Source organism: Phalacrocorax carbo, chromosome 15 (genome assembly GCF_963921805.1).
Source record: "Phalacrocorax carbo chromosome 15, bPhaCar2.1, whole genome shotgun sequence".
Classification (NCBI taxonomy): domain Eukaryota; kingdom Metazoa; phylum Chordata; class Aves; order Suliformes; family Phalacrocoracidae; genus Phalacrocorax; species Phalacrocorax carbo.
Genome location: NC_087527.1, coordinates 1,362,907 through 1,385,232, shown reverse-complemented (window position 1 = coordinate 1,385,232; position 22,326 = coordinate 1,362,907). Strand labels below are relative to the sequence as shown.

At 45.1% G+C, this 22,326-nt stretch overlaps 2 protein-coding genes across 6 annotated transcripts in view; both read left to right on the top strand.

Annotated features, from left to right (window-relative positions):
* The first annotated feature begins 904 nt into the window (after positions 1-904).
* Positions 905-16,456, top strand: RNF185 (ring finger protein 185). Of its 5 annotated transcripts, none has more exons than XM_064466659.1 (9): positions 905-1,554; positions 2,375-2,498; positions 6,960-7,150; positions 8,727-8,745; positions 9,409-9,521; positions 10,065-10,119; positions 12,237-12,354; positions 13,729-13,776; positions 13,884-16,456. In XM_064466659.1, the coding sequence occupies exons 3-9, from the start codon at positions 6,969-6,971 to the stop codon at positions 13,979-13,981; spliced, it is 633 nt and encodes a 210-aa protein (XP_064322729.1). In that variant the 5' UTR covers positions 905-1,554; positions 2,375-2,498; positions 6,960-6,968; the 3' UTR covers positions 13,982-16,456. The 5 variants fall into 5 exon arrangements, with proteins under 5 accessions (XP_064322729.1, XP_064322731.1, XP_064322728.1 ...); XM_064466658.1 differs by having other exon boundaries at positions 907-1,554; positions 6,919-7,150; XM_064466661.1 differs by lacking the exon at positions 2,375-2,498.
* A 403-nt stretch (positions 16,457-16,859) lies between these two features.
* LIMK2 (LIM domain kinase 2) overlaps positions 16,860-22,326 on the top strand; it is a 31,550-nt gene continuing 26,083 nt past the window's right edge. The window contains exons 1-2 of the mRNA XM_064466700.1: positions 16,860-17,017; positions 19,451-19,550. Of these exons, the coding sequence (XP_064322770.1) occupies positions 17,002-17,017; positions 19,451-19,550 (116 nt within the window). The 5' untranslated portion in view covers positions 16,860-17,001. The remainder of the gene's footprint in view (positions 17,018-19,450; positions 19,551-22,326) is intronic.

The window sequence follows — 22,326 nt, the reverse complement described above, 5'->3', positions numbered from 1 at the left end:
AACAACCTTTTTTACTTTTTATACTGAAATTCTTTTGACTCTAGACATACAGAGCGACTAGTCTAAGCTGGTCCAAATTTCATAAACACATCCTTGGTTTAATCAGCATCCAGAGGATACCATTTATACCTTGGAGGCCTTGTTAGCTTCTTATTAATCTGATACTACACTGAGATGCCAAATTTTTGCTTGAGTGCTGAAGCTGTGCCAAACCGTGCTGCTTTACTGTCTTGTTGAAAGTGAGAAAGCCTGCTTTGTTAGAGAAATCTTCGCAGGCAGCAAATACACAGCTAGCGCGGGTAGGACAGCTTTGCAACACGTGTCCTAATGCCGTAAGCACCATCATTTTCAGATACTAACTTCATCTTCACCTCAACTACAAATTTTCCAGTGTGATACAACAATATGTATGGCAGTTCCAGGAGGGGTGCTGGGTGACGCCTTCAACATGGGTCTTGCCAAGCCCACAAGCTGAAAGTGGTGTGAAGGCTAAGTAACACCTCCCAGCTTGCATGTTCCAGCCTTCACACTAAAGCTGTGTAGTCTCAGGCCACCTCAGCCAGCAGACAGGCCTCAGACAATATCCTTGGTCTCTTTCTGACAGGCTCCCTTGGCACTAACCTCCCTCCACTTCCTAGCTATTCCCTCGTGAGGCTTGCCTTTAAGCGGGAGACCTTGGTTTAGGATTCACCCATTCTCCACTGTGTAAAACGCCGAGCACCTTTGCGCTGTTTTCCGCCTCTTTGTCCCCAGAGCAGGGGCAACGGGTTTTCTCCAGAGGTGGCGCCTCCCTCACTTCCCTCAGCTCTGACCTCTCCTTCAGGCACCAGGTCTCTTCTCTCCCCCCCTTTTGCCTCTCTCTCCGTCTTTGCGGTTGCTCACAGCTCTCTAAAATACCTTTATAAAACTCTCTGTTCCCATCCTGGAAACGCTTCTCTGCTCAGATCCTAGCGCTCTACACGCACATTTGAACAATGTCATCTCGAAGCCGCCACTTTCCTTCCTTCCTTCCCTGCTCGGGCCGAACATTTCCCGGCCTTAATAAGTACTTTTTGCTCTTTTCAGAGGCCGGCGTTCGGACCCAGCCGCCGCAGCACCTCCCGATGAGCAGGCAGCAGAAACGCAATTGAAACACGAGTCCGAATCCACGCGGATCGCGCGGGGGGGGCAGGGTATGGCGGTGGTGACAGGGCGGGGGCTGCACGCCCCGCCAGCCCGAGCGGGTCCCACCGGACCCGACCCCCGACTGCGGTGACACCGGCCGGGGGGCCCGGTCCGGGGCTCAGGGGGAGGACGGGCGGCCCGGCAGCGCCAGGCGCCTCCTGCCCGGGGAGCCCCGCGCCGCCGCCACCGCCCGGTTTCCGAGGAGCCGCCCCCGGGCAGCCCCGGGGAGCCGCGGGCGGGCGGAACGCGGCCCCGCAGCCCGGCGCGGTGGCGGGGAGGCCGGTCCCTTCCGCCAGGGCCGGGCTTCCGGGCGATCAGGTGACGGCGGCGGCTGGCGGGGGAGCGGCTCCGCGGCTCGGGGCTGCTGCGGAGGAGCGGCGAGACCCGCCGGTGAGTCCAGCCCAGCCGAGCTTGGCCCAGCGGGTCACGGCGAGTGGCGGAGGGTGGGGGCAGCCGCGGCCGGGTGGCGGCTTTGAGACGCCAAAGGAGCGGGCGGGATCCGGGGCCGGGGCCGCGGCCGAGCCGCGCCCGGGGGCCGCGGGAAGGCCGGAGCCGCCTGAAGGGACGAGGCGGGGGGTGGTCGGAGCGGGGCGGGAGCCCCGGCCTCGGGGTTCGGGGGGCCTCCGGCCCTGGTCCCGCAGCCCCGGTGCCGCCCCGGCAGGCCCGCCGCTCGCTGCCGCAGCTCCAGCCCGGGGCTCGCCGCCGCCGCCCGCCGGGGTTTTCACCCGACATCCCCGGTTCCCGCGGCCTGCTGGTACCGGGCCCTCGCCCTGCGGCAGGGCTGAAGCCCCCTGCCAGGAGGGGGGCCTTACTCGGCGTTCGGTAGCGTCTGGCTCTCGCTGTGGTAGCACGGCGTCAGCTCCTGGTACGTGCCGTCCTGGGTTTTGTTTCTGTGGGGAATTGCTTGTTGCTTCTTAAACCACATCGTAGCTTTTTTTTATTATTATTATTTTCACATTTTGCTGCTAACCAGGTCAGCTCCCTTAAAAGGTATTTCATGCTCTATGTAGCACTCCAAACCAGGAAAACGCTCAGGCAGAATTACCCAACTGGTTGTATCAGTTTTCTTTTTTTTTTTTTTCTTTGCACTCTATGAGGTAAGAGGACAAAATCTTTGTCTGAAGATCTGTGCAACGTTTTATTGGCATCTGTGTTATACTTTTACGGAATAGTTAAAGACACTGCTTTAATCGCTTGCTCTTTTTGTTAGTTTGTAACAGTGCCGTGCCTTTGCGAGGTATACTGAATCCTTAGAGTTGCCAGAACAGCCTTTCAGCAGGGCGCTTATCCTGGAAGCAGCAACTCTATCGCAGAGGTACCCTGCAGAGTCCCAGGTAATGAAACGAGGCCGGTTCTGCGGGACCAAGCAATCACGCAGACTTGTGTCTTGGGACCACTTTATGGTCGTACTAGAAGCGGGTACGTGATGCTGTACAGGTTACAGGAAGTGAAAAGATGAACTCGGAAAATGTTTCCGAGGTGGTAAAATGTAACGTGTTTGGGGGACAGAATAGAGTAAAAAGGTAGTGAGAGCTACATCTGTGCTTAATGGTTAGCAGCAGGACTTCAGTCGTGTCTGCTGAGAGCGTCTAACAATGGCTGTCGAGCAGCAGATGTTGATAGTGCCTAGAAGAAAGTACAAGAATCAGACTTTTCTTAAACTTATGGGTGGGCTTAATTATATAAACTCTGAGTAATATATTTAGATAGAATTTTTAATGTTAATATTCCTTGTATAAAATTTGTCATATGTGCCTGAAAATGATATTGCCGCTGTAGTGATAAGAAAAATGACCCGACAAGTTTTCCTTTTGATTTAAACAGCAAAAAAGTTCAGAAAATAAATCAGAACTTGTTTCAGAAACAAACTAGATTTGGATTATTTCAGTTTCAGTAATCCTGGGTAAAGTAAGATTCATTAGGAAAGAAATACGGAAAAGCAAATTTCTAGTGGAATTTTACACCCAGCAATGCTCTTTTTATTTTGTTGTTCTGTATTAGATACTGCAAAGAGGAATAAACTTTGGTTTTTGTTAATAAACTAGCCAGAGCCCTATAAATTCACTGGAAATTTTTCTCATTGCTTGAGAGATGATTAAAAAGTAAATACTTCAAACATCCTGACATTGTAGTGCTGTGAACATGTATTCTGCAGCTGTTTCATGCAGCTGATGTTTGCTTCTAATTTATATTCCCCCTCTGCTTTCTCAGGTTGAATTCTTGTTCGCTTGCTGTTTCCAGTGGGTTTTTTTGTATGCTTTAACTCAAAGTAGAACTCTCCCAGTCTCTCTTTAAGTGTTTCTCTTGTATTTTTAGTCAGGTCAGTGTACTTTAGCAAATGCAGTCATTTTTCATTTGCTGAGGTCAGAGACATGATCTTTTACAGTAGACATTTGGCTCACGTTTTCCTGGTGTGCAGTTGCACCCACTAGATTTATAGATTTAGTTTTTAAAGTATTTGGGTAAAATTTCTTTCTTATTGCCTGTTAGTGAGAGATACACACAGTACATAGACTTCCCCAGTTTCCTGTGCTTACTTCTTTCACGGACCTCCTCTGCCCTCGGTTGTCATGAAACTTTCAGGTCCCAGTGTGCCTTCTGGTTCTTGGAGGTCCAGTTTCACCAACTCTTTCAGCCATGCTTATTATTGGTGGGATTTGTGCTGGATCCCTAAACATGTATCTTCACTTCCATGTCGTCCTCACACTCCACCAGACCTTTTTTTTTGTTTAGGAAGACTAGTTGAAAATGGGTTCTCTGTTTCTTAACCATTCAGCTGCTGCCACTCTTGATTTTTTGGATGTAGTAAATGTCAGTGTTTCAGTCCTTTTCAGAACAGCCTGTTGGGATATCATAGGGGTCATGATTTAAAGGAAATAAACAGATAATATAGATGACTCTTAAGTAACATACTGTTTTCCTGTAAATATCTAGAGAGCAAAGAAGCAAGAAAAAAGATGATCTTTGAATGCTTGCAGTTAGATCACAGATGATTTTTATATCCTTTCACTTGTTTTGTTTCTCAACATACATCCAGGGTTGGTTTGGAGACCTGATCTAAAGGACAAGGGTTTAGCAAACCTGGGCTGGCAACTCTAAATTCTGTTTACTTAACCTCAAAGAGATGTTATATCCTGGTGTACTCATACTCTTCCTTCTGAACCCTAAACCAAAAAGCAAACCAAAAAGCAAATGGGGTTGGTTTGGCCTGTTGTGTTGGTTGGGGTTTTTTTTTTTTCGGTTTATGGTTTGGTTGGTTGGGGTTTTTTTTCCCCTCTAAAAAGTTTTCTCTCAGATGTTAAGTAATTCAAGTGACATTTCAACATTTTGGAGCTTGTTCTATACTCAGAACAAGTTGAATTTGCAGAAGAACTACTGTAGGATTCACAGACCTGCACAAATGACACAATATATGATTATCAAATGTAAGTTTGGTCATCGGATGCTGTTTGATGCTTGCTGCTCTGTATGCATGCAGCATGAACGATCTGCAGATGAACGGACCCCAACAGCACTTGTTATAGACCTAGTTATGTTAAACAATATTCCATGGACAAGAGAATGCTTTTATGAGAAGGCTTTTCAGAATAAGATCGATTACTTTTATTGTGGTATTTTGATATATTTTTTATATTTTAAATTGGTTATACCCTAATAGGTCATCAGAACTAATCAGCCTATGGAGAAATAATTAGGAGAGGATCCCAGTACAGGCTACAGAATGACCTTCTAGGAGAGTAGGTTCAGTGCCGGTTGTGTCATATCATTTTGCCCTTTCTTCTGTCTCAGCCGTCTTTATGCCATTACATTATGATGCTCCTATGGATTTCTCTATCATCCTTCTTCATACTTAATGATTTATTTACTCTTCATAGTTACTAAAAGCTAAGAGTTTTTTAAGTAGGTGTTTGTGAAGATACAGATTTTATCTTTCTGATGAGTTTCCAGATTTCTGGTGTTAAATATAGGGAATTTAATTTGGAAAAAAAAAAGGAACTTTTTTTCCCCACCTTGGTTTTAGGGACACAGGAATTAATTTATTTGCCTCTTCTACATGCTTTCATTGTGTTATATATGAAGATATAAAGCCAGACGCTATCCATAAAATGATGCTGGTGTTTTTTACAATGTGTTGAACTCCTTAGTTTTAAGGTGGTTTTCTCAATTTTTATATTAATTCCCAGCAAATATATATAGGTCCAGGCTGGTAACTTTTCATGCATTAAACTCTGAGCAAGATAGGTTGAAGATGCTGGTAGTAAGGATGTGTGAAAAATCCAGGCATCTTTAGCATACAGTTTGTGGGCTGGCAGCATTTCCATCTGCCTTGAACTAACATGAATTTTAATTTTGTACAATGAACTGTGTTGCTGCTGAGTGTAAATGAAGGCATGGTGTGAAATGCTGAGAGTCAGCAGTGCTGAAAGCAATGTATGTTGAAGTACAGCATCTGTGACTACAAAGCTGCCCTTCTGGGACACTGTGCAAAATGATGTAACTGAGTGAAAAAGCTCTGCAAAAATATATTTCACTTGCAGTAATTGAGTGTCTTCGGTGCAATACCTTTATGAGGCTTGAGTATGATGCTTTCTTGACCATGCATTGGGACTATATTGTATGAAAAAAGCTGTTGACAATAACAAGTAGAGATACTGAGGTTTTATTTTGCTGCCCTGCACCTGTGCTTCAGCACTGCTACAAAGAGGGGACGCTAAGGACAGCCTTTAATTCTTGTGGGGTAAGCTTGCAAAGAAATGAGCTTCTGAAAAATTCAGGTTGCCTTTTTAAAATGCTTGACTGTGTGTGCACTTGTAAAAAGTTCAGATAATCACCTGTTTTCTCTCTCGCAACCTTATCTAGGTATTCATATCACTGCAGCAGTGACATGATGTCAGAGTTTCATGAAAAGCACGCTGGAATATTTTAAACATTTTTGGTTTTGGTGAATTAATTTCTGTAACTGCTGAAACTCTCTTAGTTCTTGGATTAAAAATCCGGTACTGGTAGAAGTGTTTGTTTCTGGAAAAGTAAATGCCTTGTTCTGAGTCTCAGAGTTTTAGGTACTGTGGAATTTGCATATCTAGGAATTAGACTGTAGAGGTTGTTGCTACTGAAATAAAATAAATGGTGTTCTTTGGTAAATATGATGATGTTAATGAGAGGTGAAAGCATGTTAGTAAAATTAAAGCACATAAAAGTAAAATTTTTGTACTTCTGCATTATTACTAGATTAGAAATGATTGATAGTTTGAAAGTACTAGAAATGTTCGATAGTCATATCAACACACTGCTGTAATAGCAGCAATATAACGCTGATGAGACAAGTCCAGTACTGAGCCACCTTTGCTTGCCACTATTATCAAACTGTGAATTGCTTCATGATTAAATCCTGTTTCAGAATGCATTCACAGTTATAACTTGCATTGAATTTTTGGAAGAGCATGTATGACTAGGTGAGCTCATTCTTCTCATAGCAAATGGCCTTTATGAGAAAATAAAATGGTTTTGTTTTTGGCTGTGTATCAGTAATTTTAAAATACTTGTCACATATCAACCAGCTCATACTACGGGTCTTTAAAGTAGCTTAGTTTCTAAAAAAAGATCCCTCTTGGCTATGTTGAATCCTATTGTTGGTGGGTATTGTTTAAGCACTTCTTAGGTAAATCACTACCAGTTTGGAACAGAACAAGAATGCCATGTCATAGTGCCAAGAAGTTGCTTGGTGGTTATTTTCCCCCCCTTTCTCACTGCTAGGCTTCCAACAGGAAAATTTTCTTGACCTTGTGTCTGGGTAGCTCTTGAGGATGGCAAGCAAAGGACCCACGACTTCTACATCAACAAAGAACTCCAGTACTGGAGGGACCAGTGGCAGCAGCAGCAGTAACGGTGCTGGGGACAATGCTAATCAGGACAACACTTTTGAATGCAACATCTGTTTAGACACTGCCAAGGATGCAGTTATCAGCTTGTGTGGACATCTCTTCTGGTAAGTACTCAAGCCCCACAGATAAACCAAAGCACTGTATATTTCTCTGATCATATAACAGCCTTTTTAGATTTTTATAATTCTAGTTGTCAAATAAAGTCCCTTGTTAAAAATGAGTAAGGACCATGGGTTTGGTTTAGGAGCAGTTTGGCTGTTGTTCTTTGCTCATGTTCCAAGGAGTGGGTTTCTTGAATCTTAAACTTCCTATACTTGTGGAATATATTGTAAAAGCAATCAAACAGGCAGCCCCGCATAGACAGTTCAGCATTCATCAATACTGCTTGGTTATGCATGTTGTTTTATTTGTGCTGTCTGGTCTAGCATAGATGTCTTGTTCAGACCTGAATTCCGTTCTAACCTGTACATACCTAAATCTGCATCTGAAACTAGGTTAAAATTGTAGCTTGCTTTTTTTTTTCCTTTGAAACCATGAAAAAGAATTAGATAACAAGCTTTTTACATATGGGCTATTTCTCTTTTCCCAGGGTATTGCAGTTGTAATACTAACTTTTCAGTTCTTTGATCTAACTTGGGAAAGTATCACACAAATATAATAAGCATGCAGCATTTCCTATTTGGGTAACTTTGTCAATATACTCTTTCTTGAATATTAAGAAGTTATTAAGGTTTGACATGGCCAAATGTTTTTTTGTTTTGTTTATTTTACACAGTAGGCTAAATTATGCTCTTCATTAAAAAGGGGCTTAAAAGAGCATTTCTTTTCTGTGTAAATGTATGTACCGTCTGAAAAATCCAGGTTTTTATTCTGGGAGATGGAAAATCAGTTGCTGATAGCATGTTAAAATAAAACTTAAAATTATTGCACAAAAGGATTTGGAATAATAGAACCTTCAAAATGGCACGTATCTTGTCTGAGTAGTGTTGTCAAGACCACTTTGAAAGCAGAGAGCTGCTTAGCAGTTTTCTCGTAACTTGCTTGTTTGTCTTTGACCTTTTTTAAGTTGCCATACTAATTTAATCTTAAGAGTAGTTCTGTATAATGGGATTTTCTCTGCCCTGAGCAACTGGGTCTGATCTCAATAGCTGACCCTGCTGTGAGCATCAGGTTGGACTAGAGGCCACCTGAGGTACTGTCCAGCTAAAATTATTCCGTGATTCTGTGAATGTGGCCAATGTTTTAGCTACATGTCCCTTGTGTGACTTCTTTTAAGATCCTGAAGTCTCATTAGTTACATCTTCCTTATTTGCATGTTAGCTCAGGGATATCTTTTCATGGTATCAGAAAAGAAAATCTTTAAAGTCTAAGCCTCTGTATGGGCCTCTGGTATCCATGAGGACCCAGGAATCAAAGGTGATATGCAGAGAATCATGTTAGCAACTTAGTTAGATTGCATAACCTGAAAAGACCAGTGGAGATTGCTCTTGGGCTGTGCTTTCAAAAATTATTTTAATGGGAGGTTATGGAACTGGTGCAGCTGGATTCCAGGGTTCTGTTTTCTCCAAGCTGTGCTGTCTGTGGTACACTTATACATTTGTTGGCTAGAGTTGACATCAACTAATTCTATTTCCCCTCTTTTTCTGCCCTGTGAACAAATTGTCCTGGGAATGCTCACAGTTGGCCTTGTTTACACCAGGTAAGACAGGTTTCCTTTTACTTTGTCTTTCATCAGCTGCTGTTACTCAATAAAGACCTTGGTTCTCTGGAGTATCCCCCTCTTTTCAAATGTGCTGCTTTCTCTCCAGGGCCACTGCACTGTGCTAATGCAACTTCATGCGCAACACCTTGCAATCTGCTCTGTCAGCAAAAAGAAAACTTAGATTCTGTTCCACCTGCCTTCCACTTCTGAGTTTCTTAAACACTTGAGTCTTTCCCATTTTGGTAGGAGAATTATTGTAGGCCCTTCACATGGGTTTAGTTTGCAGGCTTAAGTGCTGAGTATACTTCTCTTTGCACATGTAGTAGTGGTTTTACATTGTGGTACAATTATAGAAAAGGTAGATGAAAGGAGGGTATCTACACTAGCCCTTGGCCTATGCAGGACTGTTGGTACTGTTTATTTCTTCATATTTCTCCAGTGTAGTTTTGAGTGTGTACACATCAGCAAGTGAATCATACCAGAATACCAGAACAATAGCTGAAATGCCAATGCTTTGGAGAGTGCTTTGCCATTAGTAAAACGTTTTGCTCCGTGGCTTTCTGAGGGATTGCTAAAGTCTCTGCCTGGCTTCAAATGAGGTTTGCATGTTGTTGTTTTCATGGTCTTCTACTAGTTTTCTTATAATTTCCTTCCTTTTAGTGGCTAGAGACCAGGCCAAACAGACAAGTGTGTCCTGTATGCAAAGCAGGAATCAGTCGAGATAAAGTTATTCCTCTGTATGGAAGAGGTAGCACTGGGCAACAGGATCCCAGGTAAGAAGCCTAAATACAACTATTTTTCTGTGAAAATTAAAATAGATGAATCTTTAATTTAAGGTCTTAAGATGAAAACACCGAAGTGCTGGATTCACAATTCGAAACACTGTCAAAAGACAGAGAACTGACATTTCTGCAAAATATTTCTGGCTTTTTCAGGGACTGGATTCACATACCTTGTTTCTTGTTCAGCTGGCAATTTATTTTAATTTGAATTGGGTGTTAATTATCAGTTACAAGTGGCAAGTTGCAATGAATGTTACCTGACTGGAGAAGCTTATATAAAATGTTCATGTCTTCAGTTTCTAGCCCTTGCAATGGGAGATCTTTTATTCAAAAGTGCAATATCTTAATTCAGTGATGTGATGCTGAAGGTTCATATAGCTGGGTGGTTTACTCGCTCACATGCTACCTCCAGTTCTGCCACAGCATGGCCCTGTGAGAGTGTGCTCTGTGTTTGTTCTGTCTTATTAGCCTGGGTATTGCAGATGCTGTTGTCATGTATCCTTGCACTTGAGCTAATTTCACAACTTCCCGCAGAGAGAAAACTCCACCACGACCCCAAGGACAGAGACCTGAACCAGAGAACAGAGGAGTAAGTGAAAAAGCTTGAGCAGATAAGTTGTTTTTATTGATGGTGGTATTTATTCATCCTGGAGGACGTAATGTGTGCATGAGATCCTGTGTGAGGATCCTGTAACTTATATTCTTGCTCATCCCTGGTAGGTTGTTAACAAATAATTGATAGCTGCTTTGTGGCAGAAGACTCCATTCCTGTAGTACTCTCTAGCATCCCAAAGAATGGGCTAACTTGAATCGTGCTTCATGAGAGCAGCCCTGTGTGGCATCACTGGAAATGCTTTTCTCCATACTTGATTGTTCTCCATACAGAAATCAAAGGAACAGTTTGCTTTGAAAATTCTTTGTGGAAGTATATTTCCGTCAAACTCTACCTGTCGTGAAAATATGTAATCCATGAGTGAACTTAAGTTTTTGGCACTGACACCTGCTTCTTGCATCTCTATGGATATTACTGTACAGAGAATGTAGATAGCTGTTGGATACGTGTTAATTTGAAGAGGGATTTTGTTGAGGAGATTACATAGAGAGAATGTAAACAGCAGTTGGCATAGCTTGAAGAGATGTGGGAGTAGCCAGCAGGACAAACCAGTGTTCTTCAGCAGGTTGGCAGAGAGTGTGACCTGATGAAACAATTGCATATTTCTGTGTAACTTGGCCTAGGGTCCTCAGAGAGCATTTGTATACCTCACGCTTCAGGCAAACAACTCTGCTGGGTGTGATTAAGGAACGTTTCTGTATTGAATGTACTGGGAACTCAGTTGTTCTCTCTCACTGGGGAGTTGCCTTCTTATTAAATCAGCTGCTATACCTTGTTTCAACCTTTTAGCTGGTGCTGCCATAAGTCAGAGGAATCTGGTATGAAGACACGAGTGGTCATGCTGCCGTCCTGTTTCCTACAGGTGCAGGACCTGCCATGCAGAGTGCTTTGCTGTCCCTCGTAGTTAATGGCAAAACACTTGAGAAGAGCATAGTCAGAAGACTAACTCCTCAAATCAAGGATCAACCTAGAAATGTCTGGCTTATATGAGTGAAATAATCTTTGGAGGTGATAGACCAGAGGGTTTTCAGAATTGGTATTACTGTTTTAATTCTGACACCGGAGGACAGTTTGCCGGATTACAGAACATGGCAACTGTAGCTGTCATCGGTTTTTAAACTGAAATTAGTTCTCAAACGGTACACTGCTTTTATGCACCAGGAATCATCTTGATTCAGAAGACTTCTGACTTGATGTGGATTTTCAGTCTGGATCCCATAGGGGTCAATGTTGTGGCATTGTAACTCTTCCTTTTTTCCTCCTTTCCTTATGTCTTGCATTCCTGCCCCAGGTGACTTTATCTGCCACCTTAATTTGAGCCCCCCTGGTAATTTTTTTTTTTCTTGGTAAATATAAATTGCCTCCCACTGGCAATTTATCACTTTATTGAATGTTTAAATGACGCACATGTATCATGAAAATCAATGCAGATTATTTTTTTACAATGCCTTTCTTACAGCTATATGCCTAATAGCTATTAATACATGTTTAAGGCATTCTAAATAAATTGGTAATGTTGATTTTTTTGATATACTGTCAGATATGTTTTGATATATTGCCAGGTGCCAGAGCAGGGGCACGGGCTGCCCAGAGAGGCTGTGGAGTCCCTTCCCTGGAGACATTCACACCCTGCCTGGACGTGGTCCTGTGCCCCTGCTCTGGGGGTGCCTGCTCCAGCGGGGGGTGGGACGGGGTGAGCTCCAGAGGGCCCTTCCAACCCCCGCCAGTCTGGGATTCTGTGACATGTACTATTTTAGGCTGAGAAATGTTACAGAAATTCTTTTTTTAATTTGCGGCCTTCAAGCAAGAACTGGGGTTTCTAGTTTTCATTTTCTCAGTTTCTCTCATTTTCTGTCATTTTCTTTTGGGTTGCCCTGGCAAGTTTGCTACTGTGTGAAACATCTGAAAACCAGGAGAACTAAGGAGGTATTTAACAATAGTGTGGCAGACTGAAAGTTGCCAGACAGTATGATTACTCCTTCAGCCATAGGAAAGCCAGTGAGAGGGAATGTCTGCACTTTTAAAAAATATTCCAAAATAGGCTTTAAATGATTGGTACTTTCTTTCCTCTTCTGTTGCTTTGTTCTCTGCAGGGATTCCAGGGCTTTGGGTTTGGCGATGGCGGCTTCCAAATGTCATTTGGAATTGGGGCATTTCCCTTTGGTATATTTGCAACAGCATTCAACATAAACGACGGGCGACCTCCTCCAGGTACCAGGCATCCTGTCTTCTCTGAGAGTCCTGTCACAAACAGATGTTTTACAAACTCCCCTGTAACTTTTAAACAAATACCCTGCTAAATGAAAAAACTTTCTGAATGGTAAAGTAAATCAGTGTTGTATACACAAACACAAAATGAGGGGAAACACCCAGTAGAAACATAGTCTATGCCTTACAGGTTTTGTACAAGCACTTATCTAAGAAGCAAGTTTGTCCCTTCCATATGATTTGCTGAAGGCCCTGTTGAGAGGAAAGTGGGACTGGAGAGGGACAGTGGCACTGCAGACTTCTCCCCTTTAATTCAAATGTCTCCTCTGGTATTTCAGCAGCCTCGCTCTGAAAAATGAGACCAATTGGACTAGAGTTTCTACTACTAATAAAAAGGAGACAGTAAGGATATAGAAAGGAGACCTGTATCTTGAAAACAACAGGAAAGGACCATTTCCTGAAAGATGAGAAGGAAAAATTTAAAATGGTGCTCTGCACCACAAAATAACGATAGCAAAGATTGTTCATTTTTCAGAAATTTATCCCTGAGACAGTCATCTGTATTCCACAAGAAGTAATTTTCTGGTGAAATAATTTCACTTGCTTTAAATAAGAAAAAACAATTGGGTTACTTAAAGTAGTGGCCCTGCTCTCTAAAAATTAAGTAATCCCCAGAAAACCTGCTCCCCATCTGCCCTGTAGGCAAACTGAGTCTACCTGTTTTGAAAAAGAAAACCTACTGCCCCGGGTTTTCTGGACTTCCTCTGTGAAAGGTGGTGCCTGGCAAATCTTCTTCACCATGTCACATAGCATAGGAATTACAAGAAACAGAAACACATTCTTCGTGTCATACCTGTGTTGCTGAGAACCTGTGCTGTCCTTGGGTCAAATTAACTTGCCCATTAACTATACTTCAGTGCCCACTGAAAATTTGTGCGGTGGTGTGACTGAGCTATGGAGTATGTAAATATATGCTGCTGTAACAGCTGTAATTTAACCAACTCCTTTATCTGCTTTTCATCTGTGGGTTCAATACAGCGGTTCCAGAAATTGTGCTTTTCATTAGTTCTCTTAGTCAAGGCTACACACAGAGTTTTGACTGTTTTACCATTTCCTTATTCAGAGATATTTCACCTTGATGGGGAGGAGCGCTCAGGCGGAGGTGGTAATGTTCCTTAGGGTGGAAGCAGTGAACTTAGTTCACTGTCGAGTGCTGAGCTAAGTCATGAACTTAGCTCAGTGCTATCCCCAGAAGTACTCTGAGCAGACCTGCCTGTACTCTAGCACTTGGAGCTGCCTGCTGCTATTAGTCATAAGCAGGTTTACCATGTGTCCTGCTTCAGGAAGCTGATGCTTGTCTTCCTTCTGATCTTCCAGTATGGCTGGCCGGTCTGAGGGTAGGAAATAGCAACAGTTTCTCAGCAGGTATATTCCTTGCTTGTCTTTCAATTTATGAATGTACTATGTTCGGAATATACATGATTCCAGAGAAGAGGAAGGAGCTGAACTGCTTTTTACTTCCTGTTTTCCAGCTGTTCCAGGGACTCCTCAATATGTGGATGAGCAGTTCCTATCCCGCCTCTTCCTGTTTGTGGCTCTGGTGATAATGTTCTGGCTGTTGATTGCATAAATCTTTTCCATTATTCTGTATATTCATGGCCATCAAGGCCACTGAACAGTTACAAACTGCATCCCCATCCCATTTTAAACCTCTTGGTGTCTGGTTCCATAGCTAACTATGGGCTTCAGGAATTGGTGGTACCACAGCACAACGAAGAATCTCACATTTTGCACCAGAATTGGAAATTAAACATTGGTTAAAAAGCGTGTTTCAGCTCAGCTATCTTGTACAAGAGGTTCCTGCCATAAACCATGGGCCTAGCTTTGAGCTCTGCTCCTAGGAGTCCTGCTTTGGAACCCTGTGCCAATCAGTGCCACCAGGTTTATGTGAAAGAGAGTTGCCCTGAGGTAGACTGGGCAGGTAAGGAGACTCCTGCAGTGTGATCAGTATCTCTCATGCTGGACAACCACTGCGGATCTGCCAGAGCTGTGGATGTTGTTTAAGTCTTCACATCAACATCCAGCCTTCTTCAGGAAATCATCTGCAGCGCTGCTGAGATTCTTTGGGCAAGGTATGTGATGAGATGGAAGCAAGTTTGGAGACTGGTTTGTTTCCTTGATGTTATTTCCCAGCAGAATGGAAAACCCCTCCTGAAGCGGTTCTAATGGCTGTTAGAAGATAACAAATTTATGCTGCAATTTTTTTAAAGCCTGAATTTTCTGGAGCCAGACACTGGAAGATTCTCTCGTCGTGGAGCTGGGTGGGGTTGTGGAACAGTACGACGTACCTGTCTGCCTCACCCAGCCCAGTTCCTCACTGACAAAACAGTGTTGTCTTCCTTGGTTCTGCGCAGCAGCCTGTGGCTGCACTCATGGATAATCCCCTCACAGCCTTGTCACTGTAGCTACATTTATTCTTCCCAGGGCTTTGAGACTTTCCATGTGAGGTCATGTACTCCAAATAAAATCCTATTACAGATCTGAGATCAGCTTGTTTGGGCAGAGGAACAAAAGGCATCTTTATGTGAGTTTTGAGGTTAAACTTGTCATACTGTAAAATTATACAGGAGGAAAAATGACATCCTGCCTTTGCTAGCGCATGGCACAGTAGGGAATATTTGGAAGAGCTTCTCCCTGCAGGTGCATACAGCTACTCCGTGCCACAGCAGAACGGCTGTAGTGCAAGAGCCTCTGCAGTTCCTACCAAAGATATTAATCTGAAGTCCTGGAGGAGACCACAACCGTTTATGTGCTGAGAGGAAAATATTTCCGAAGGTGAGCACTCTGTAGCCGTTTTGGAATCCTGTTGGATATACAGCTTTAAAGAGTACTCCTGATGTATTTGTGTAGATTCTTTCAAAGCTGCAGATACGAGAGATTCCCTGGCAAGGTGAACAGTTTTCGTATTTCTCTGACTAGGTAATTCCATTTTTTTTTCTCTTATTGTTTTTAGGTTATTTTGATTCAGATCGCTGATAGTCATAATGATTTCCTGTAGATGAGCATTGTGACTTCCTTGGCAATAGACAGACAACTGACAGAACAAATCAACTCACAGAAACATTCTTTCAACAGCTAGGGTTTTTCTAGTGTATGGATGAGGTTCCTGGGCAGGACACCTTAATTAATTGTTGTAGGAGCTTATTTATGTAATTATAAACTGTTCACTTTTAGTCTCGAGACAGAGGATGACTAAAGTTTAACTTGCCTACCTCCAAAATGCCATCTGGCAAGTCGAATGTTGCAAAGCTTCTGCAGGGTTTTGCCACATCTAGTCACATTTATACCTGACTCGATGATAACCTGGCAGAATATATTGCTCAACTATAAATAGTTGAAGTGGTGCTTCAACTTTTGTCGTGTGGCACTTTTGAGAAGCTTAACTTCTTCTGCATATGGTTCTTCTCAAGTGCATATCTTGGTAACTAGGACCCTTTCTAGGAGAAAGACTATTTATTGTGTTCTTACAAACAACTGGCTTTGACTTCCTTTCGTGAGCAGGCAGCACCACCTGCTGATGAAAAGGGAGAGTTCATGCGATCGTAAAAGGGATGGGTTTCCCTTCTTTCTGTATTGAGAGACACGATGCTAAGAGCAGAGGTTATCCAGGGAGGAGTACGGTATTCTTTTAAAGCATTTTTCCGATAAAGGGGAAAGAAAAGTGACTGTAATAGGTTCAAGAGGTATTGAAACTGATTTAACTAACACTTATATTTTAAAATACAGAATTTCAATGGCTTGGGTTTTGTTTCTTTTTTTTTTCCCCATCTATTGGTGAGAGACATAATGGACTTAAACGGAGGTGGCTGCAGAAATGTGACTGAGAGCCCTTGTTTTCTGGCAATCCAAGAATGAAATAGTCTAAAAGTGTTAACGTTTTTGTTCCTACATTTTTCTTGGTGTGCTTTTTGTATTGTACCACTTCCCCGCCCCGTACTCAGACTGCACACGGCCCATACGGCTTGTTTAGTGCATTACCATTACTGTTCACTAATTTTCACTGTTGTGAAAGTGATTTAGAATTAAAAAAATGGTTTTACATTGACCGGAGCGTGACGCCGTTCCTTTTGTGCTTCGCGGGCAGACTGAGGCCAGGCGCTTGCCCCGGCCCTACCCCGAGGATGAGGAGCGGAGGAGCCCCTCGCCGGTGCGTGCCTCAGGGAGCGGGAGGGCCGGCGGCACGGAGGGCAAGCGGCGGCTGGCGGGGCCGGGCCGGGCCGGGGCAGGGGGAGGACCGGCGACGGGTGGCGACAGGAGCCGCCGCGGCACGTGGTGGGAGGAGCCGGGGGTGTGGCCGCGCGGCCATTGGTCCTCACCGCGGAAGGGGCGGGACGGCCGCCGCGAAGTAGCGCGGTGATTGGCCTGTGGCCGTGAGGGGGGCGGAGTGCCGATTGGCCTGCGGCAAGGAAAAGGGTGGGGCGATAAGTTGCCCTCGGGGCGGGGCATGGCGCCGAGATAGCGGAGAGGGGAAGAGGGGTGGGGGGCGCGCCCGCGCGGCAGCGCGCTGCCGGGCGAGGTGCAGAGTGACCTCCCGTGCGCTCCGTAGAGGCTGACGTCAGGCGCGGGCGAGCCCCGCGGCGGTGGCGCGGGATGGAGGGGCCGCCAGGTGAGGGGACGGGACCGGGACGGGCTGGGCCTCCGGGGGCCGCCGCCGCCCTCCCCGCCAGCCGGGCGGGCGCGCCTACGCGAGGCCGCGGCTCTCCGGGCGGCGGAACGGCAGGTGCGGCGCTCGGGGCAGGCCTGGGCCGCGGGGCCGCCAGCCCGCTGGCTGCGGAACCCGCGCCTCTGCTCATGTTAGCCCGCGTCGCGGGGAGCCGGCCGGTGGGGCCGCCCCCGCCGGTTTGTGGCCACCCGCGAGGTCCGGGCTCCGGGGGGGGGCTGCCCTGGCTCGGTGCAGCCGGCCCCGCCGGCGGTGCGCAGCGGGGCTGCCTCCCTCGGATCGCCCCGCTGCCGGGCGCAGGATCCTTCGGCGGGAACCGGCCGCCCTGTCCCGCCTTGAGCGAGGTCCTGCTTCCCCCCGCCCGAGGCTCGCCGCCCTCCCGGCCCGGGGGCTGCCCGGTGCCCGCCGGGGCTCCCGCTGCTGCTGCCGGGGAGCCGCTGCTTTTCCTCGCTGGCCCCTTCTGTAACATCCCGCCTGCCCTGGGAGACTTGACAGACCTGGTTTATTGATCGCGGCCGTTTGCTTTTCCTTCACGCGATTTCCTGCTCTGGGTTTTTTTTTATTTTTCCATTCACTTCCGTCACTTCTTCTGGAATATAGGACTACGCGCTTCTATTCACTTCTGTTTGTGAGCTGATCAGCCTTTCTGGGTACAGTTAAACACTGTAGCACTTCAGCTGGAGGTAAGGCAGCCGCTACCTGGAGTTCAGAAGCTGGTGGGTAAAGGTCTGTTTGATCGTTGTGGAGGAGTATCTGCTGCTTTTAGTCAGCTGTGGTGTAGTCGTTAGTCTCCAGATTCCTTCAAATAGGATCCGCTGTCTGCGTTCACATTTGCGCCTTGTGCTCGCCTGGCCTGCAGCGCGGCGGCGATCCCAGAGGTTCAGCTGGCTTCCAGGGCTTGCGCGGCCTGGGAAGGGCGGCATCGCCTGCCCGTGCATCGAGGCTTTGCCTTTTATTTCCAAGCCTGTTTAGTGTGCTGAAAAGCAATTTGCTTCAAGGAAGAATACGTGTAGTGCCGGGTTTTTCTAAGTTTCTCCCTACCCTTGCTCTGTTGTGCAGATCTGAGGCCAGGTGCGGTTCTCGGTGTCCCAGAGATAGCAGGAGGGCGTGGACACGCTCCCAGGTGTGGAGCTGATGCTTAGTTGGGAACTGAAGTAGCCACTTACACCAAACATCGCGTTTGAATCAAGGTGCCTAGTGCTATAGTCCGCACGGAGACCTTTATAGGTACTGCCGATCTGCTCTGCTGGTGAGGTTGGTGCTTGCTTGTGCTTGAGCAACAAGTTTTTTCTCTGAAATAGCTTTTTTGTGTAAAACGTACAAGGAGATTTTCACCTTGGTTATTTTTTAACACTGTCACTGACCTCCACAGTGGGGTAGAAGCGCATAAAGGCTGATGGCTTCTGTTTTGTGTAGCTTCAAGGAACTTGACCTTGGTATCAACTTGCCTGAGCAATTACCAAGTTATAACGTTCTTTGGAAAATGGAAGTCCGTGGTTCATGGTTTTCCGTCTCTAAAAACACTTCTTTCCTTATGCAACCTTACTGCGAGTAAACTTTTGGTAACAGGAGGAAACAGGTTTGAGATCTGCCCAGCTATGAAATGCCCCTTGCACCATCCTGTGCTGATCCAGGTCCTTGACTCCTACTTTAATATGCCTGTAAAGCTGTTTGGGTTTTGGATAGCATTTACCTGTGTGCCAAATGCTCTTTGTGCACAAGTTTTCATGCTGTATTTCCTAGCTTGCATGCATCTAAATAACTAGCTCTCTCTGGGGCTTTATGGCAGTTGTAACAGAGAATATTACAACTATTTTTTGAAGGGACAACAGGCCAGTAGCAGCAGCCCCTCTTCCTAAGTCTGACAGTAGCCTGGTGTTGGCTGTACAGTCTCTACGGGAATAATCATTCAAGTGTGTAATTCCTTCCTCGTAGTCAAGTTGTTCTCTACTGAATAAAGTTTGCCTTTCTTTTTTTTTTCAGCTCTGGGAAATCCAGTTAATTATACAAATGAGTGCAAATGTTATGTGCTGAGTCAGTGGCGTAGGGGAAATAGTATCATGGCTTCCTGGCCTCGCTTGGTTCTCTGTGGGAATTGTTACGCTAGACCAGTCTGCCTTCCTTTCTTCTGCAGAACATGAAGGAGCGGATAGGGATGTTATGTTGGGAGACAAAAAAAAAGAATATATAAGATATCAGAGTTCGATTTGGGAGCTCCACTCCCCGGGGTTACAGCCTGCCTGGTATTGGCTTAACTTTCTGTATGAAGGCTTTCGCATCAGTTATTTAATTGAAGGTTGTTCTTTATCAGGGGTGCAGCAATCCTTGTGCTCTCTGAGGTAAAATGGTTGCTGTATGTCACTTTATTCCTGCATACAGGTGAGGAAGTCTGGAGATGTCTAGGATGCGGGGACAGCATTGCTGCTGGTCAGTGCCTCTACAAGACTGTAAATGAAGCTTGGCATGTTTCCTGTTTCCGGTAGGTAAAACTTTAGCCTGTTAAACTCTCCTTGTGTTGTTCAGCTGACTCGGAACCTGGTGGATAAGTACCAATATTAACAGGGAGTTCTCGCTGTCAGCTCTGTGCCTGACCTGTTCCAGAGCCTCTCGCAGAGCAATTGCATACTCTTGCTTGCGGCCGTACTTCTGTGCTTGCAGTAGCACTTTGGAATTGACTTTCGGTCCCGGCAGCAGTCTGACGCTGCCTGGCAAAGCGTTGCCATGCTGACGCACACGCATGCAGGAATACAGATAAAGGACAAACGAAAGCTCTGACCTACTGGTGGTGGCAGAAGCCATGGGTTGCGTATTTGTCTTCAGCTGCATTCCAAAGTAGTGCCCAGGCAATTTGGATAGCCTGTTGCTTTTTCCATACGTGGTAGGTACAAGGGAGATATCAGGGTGTCGGGGAAAACTGCTGTTATGGGGGAAATCTTGCCTTGAACTTAATCTCCTTTTCAGACGATTAAGATGCATAAACTTATGAAATCTGTCAGATAATGTTGCTATTGGCAAGGACTAAAAGGCATCTCTGATATGCTTTTCTTCCTGGCAGTAGGAGCAACGCCTCTTGTCGATGTTTCATAAATACTTGGTCCAGTTTTCATGCTCCAGAATCACATTTCTGAAGGGGCCTATATTTTTGAGAGGGGTTGAGTACCTGCAGCTTCTGTTGGCTTCTGTGTTGGCTTGAATCTGGAGAGGCTAATGCTTTGGACACCACTGAAGCAAATGAGGGGAAAAGGAAGCCAAAGTGTGGCTTTGAAGGAGTGTTTGCTATGCCAAGATAGGCAGGTACTGTCCTGGTTTAAAAAAAAAAAAAATCCAAAAAAATACCTGAATTTTGTTGAAGTGAGAATTATGGTATTGGTGTATTAAAAGAAAAAAAAAACCAAACAAACACACAAAAAAAACCCCTAAGAACATGCTGCCAAAGCAATGGTAGCTCTGTTGGCTTGGAAAATGCTGTTAAGTTAGAATGACTTGTTGGTGATCACAGTTACAGCTTTATATCACTGCAGATCCCAGTCTTTTGGGTTTCTATTAGTTTAAGTATTCATGTTTAGCTATGTTGAGTCAGCTTCTCTTAACCCTGGTTTTCTCTTCTGCCTGAAGAACTAGTATCCTGTTGTTGAGCTTCCCTAGGTTCTGCCAGTAGCCAAACCCAGTTGTGTGTGCTAGTAAGTCTGTCTGTCTTGCCTTTGAATATATTTCTGTTGTGGGTCTTGATTTGCAAATGTCTTGGTGATTCTTGCTACCAGGGCTGTTGAGGTGGGTAACAGATGAGCTGGAGGCAAATCCTGCCCTTAGGACACCTTCAGAGGAGGTCATAGTTTATATTGTAAAGTGGAAGTTTGGTGGGTTTTTTTTTGTTAGCTTTATACAAGTGAAGGTGCTAGCTTTTCTCCTGAGATGTATAGTAACTTTCCGCATTTGCCAGTGCGCTTGTCTTGTGCGCTGTGCTTTTGGCTAGCTCGAGCACCCAGCTAAGCTGCTGTGCTGACTGAACAACTGGAACCTGCAGTAAAAGAAGCTGCCCTTCCCTTTTTCCTTGTTCCAGGGTAGGGCTGTACATGGAAAACAAATTCCCGGTTTGCATGCTGTTCCCCCTTCTTCTGTTCTCCCTCAGCCGTGCTGAGCCGCCGTCTTGTGCTTAATATCCCAAAGCCGAACTTTCAAAAGTGTCTAACGGTAGGAGCCTTTGGCAGCTGGTAGCTGTGAGTTCCGGCACCTCTTGGGGAGTGTTGGTTGTTTTTTTTTTTAAACAGTCTTCCTGTGGATTAGCTGACTCCCTGGCCTGGCACATAATTTCTCTAATGCTGGTTGGCACTGTTCCAGGCTCGTTAGCTCTGTTTGTCCTTGGTCAGGCTGGGCTGCTGATCAGGCTTGGCACCGGCAGTAGCTGACGTACAGGCGTGTCTCTGAGGATTTAAGCTTTCTGTCACTTCCCTCCTTCCTCAAACTGCATGTACAGGAGCTTTGTCTCTGAAACCTGTATGTTCTCTGGCGTGGCTGGAGGGGCGAGCGAATCCCTATTTGTGTATCTTGGATATTTTAAGCCATTCTTTGGCCAGCTGGTCCTTAGGCTTGAATCTGAATGGTTGGATCTGGCTGAGGAAGTTTCTTAGATGTTTCTGTCACGATGTCTGTTGTGAATTAACTCCGAATGTACTTCTGTGCCTTGGAATTCTGTTGAGGTAGCATATACTTTCAAAGGTCGTTGTTTTTCGCTGATACACAGTTCCACTGGATTTGGAACTTATATTGCACAGAACTTCAAACACTACACCAAGAAAGGGAAAGAGAGAAGCAGCAAGGTATCTTTCCTAGATCTGGATTGCTTTTACCTAAGGGGCTTATTGGAAGAGGGTTTTTCTGACCTAGGGCATGCTGTTCTTATTGCCTTCAGTCCAACTTTCTTTACATATTACGAAAGAGAAGATACTGCCTTGAATTATACCTTTGAATAACGTATTGATACCTGGTATTTTGATGGCCATTTTTGGTGTTTTGTATTTATTTTGTTCATTTGTTGGTCCCCTCTGCCCCCCCTCGATACAGACAAATGAAATTAAAGACAATTCCCTCTTTCTGTAGAGATATTGCATAGTTGAATTGGAGTAGGATGGGATGAGAAGACCCAGATATAGCAGCATGGCTTAATCTTAAGGACACGGTATTTGTTAAAAATCCAGTTTTGACTATTTGAAAACCATGAATGCAGATCAAGCCTTTTGAATGCATCCAAGTGGAAA

Bases quoted from the DNA above. Each gene is read 5' to 3' on its own strand.
- RNF185 (XM_064466661.1), top strand. From the start codon at position 6,969: ATGGCAAGCAAAGGACCCACGACTTCTACATCAACAAAGAACTCCAGT. The intron at 12,355-13,728 runs GTACCAGGCATC...CTGATCTTCCAG, and splicing joins CGACGGGCGACCTCCTCCAG to TATGGCTGGCCGGTCTGAGG. The intron at 13,777-13,883 runs GTATATTCCTTG...CCTGTTTTCCAG, and splicing joins TAGCAACAGTTTCTCAGCAG to CTGTTCCAGGGACTCCTCAA.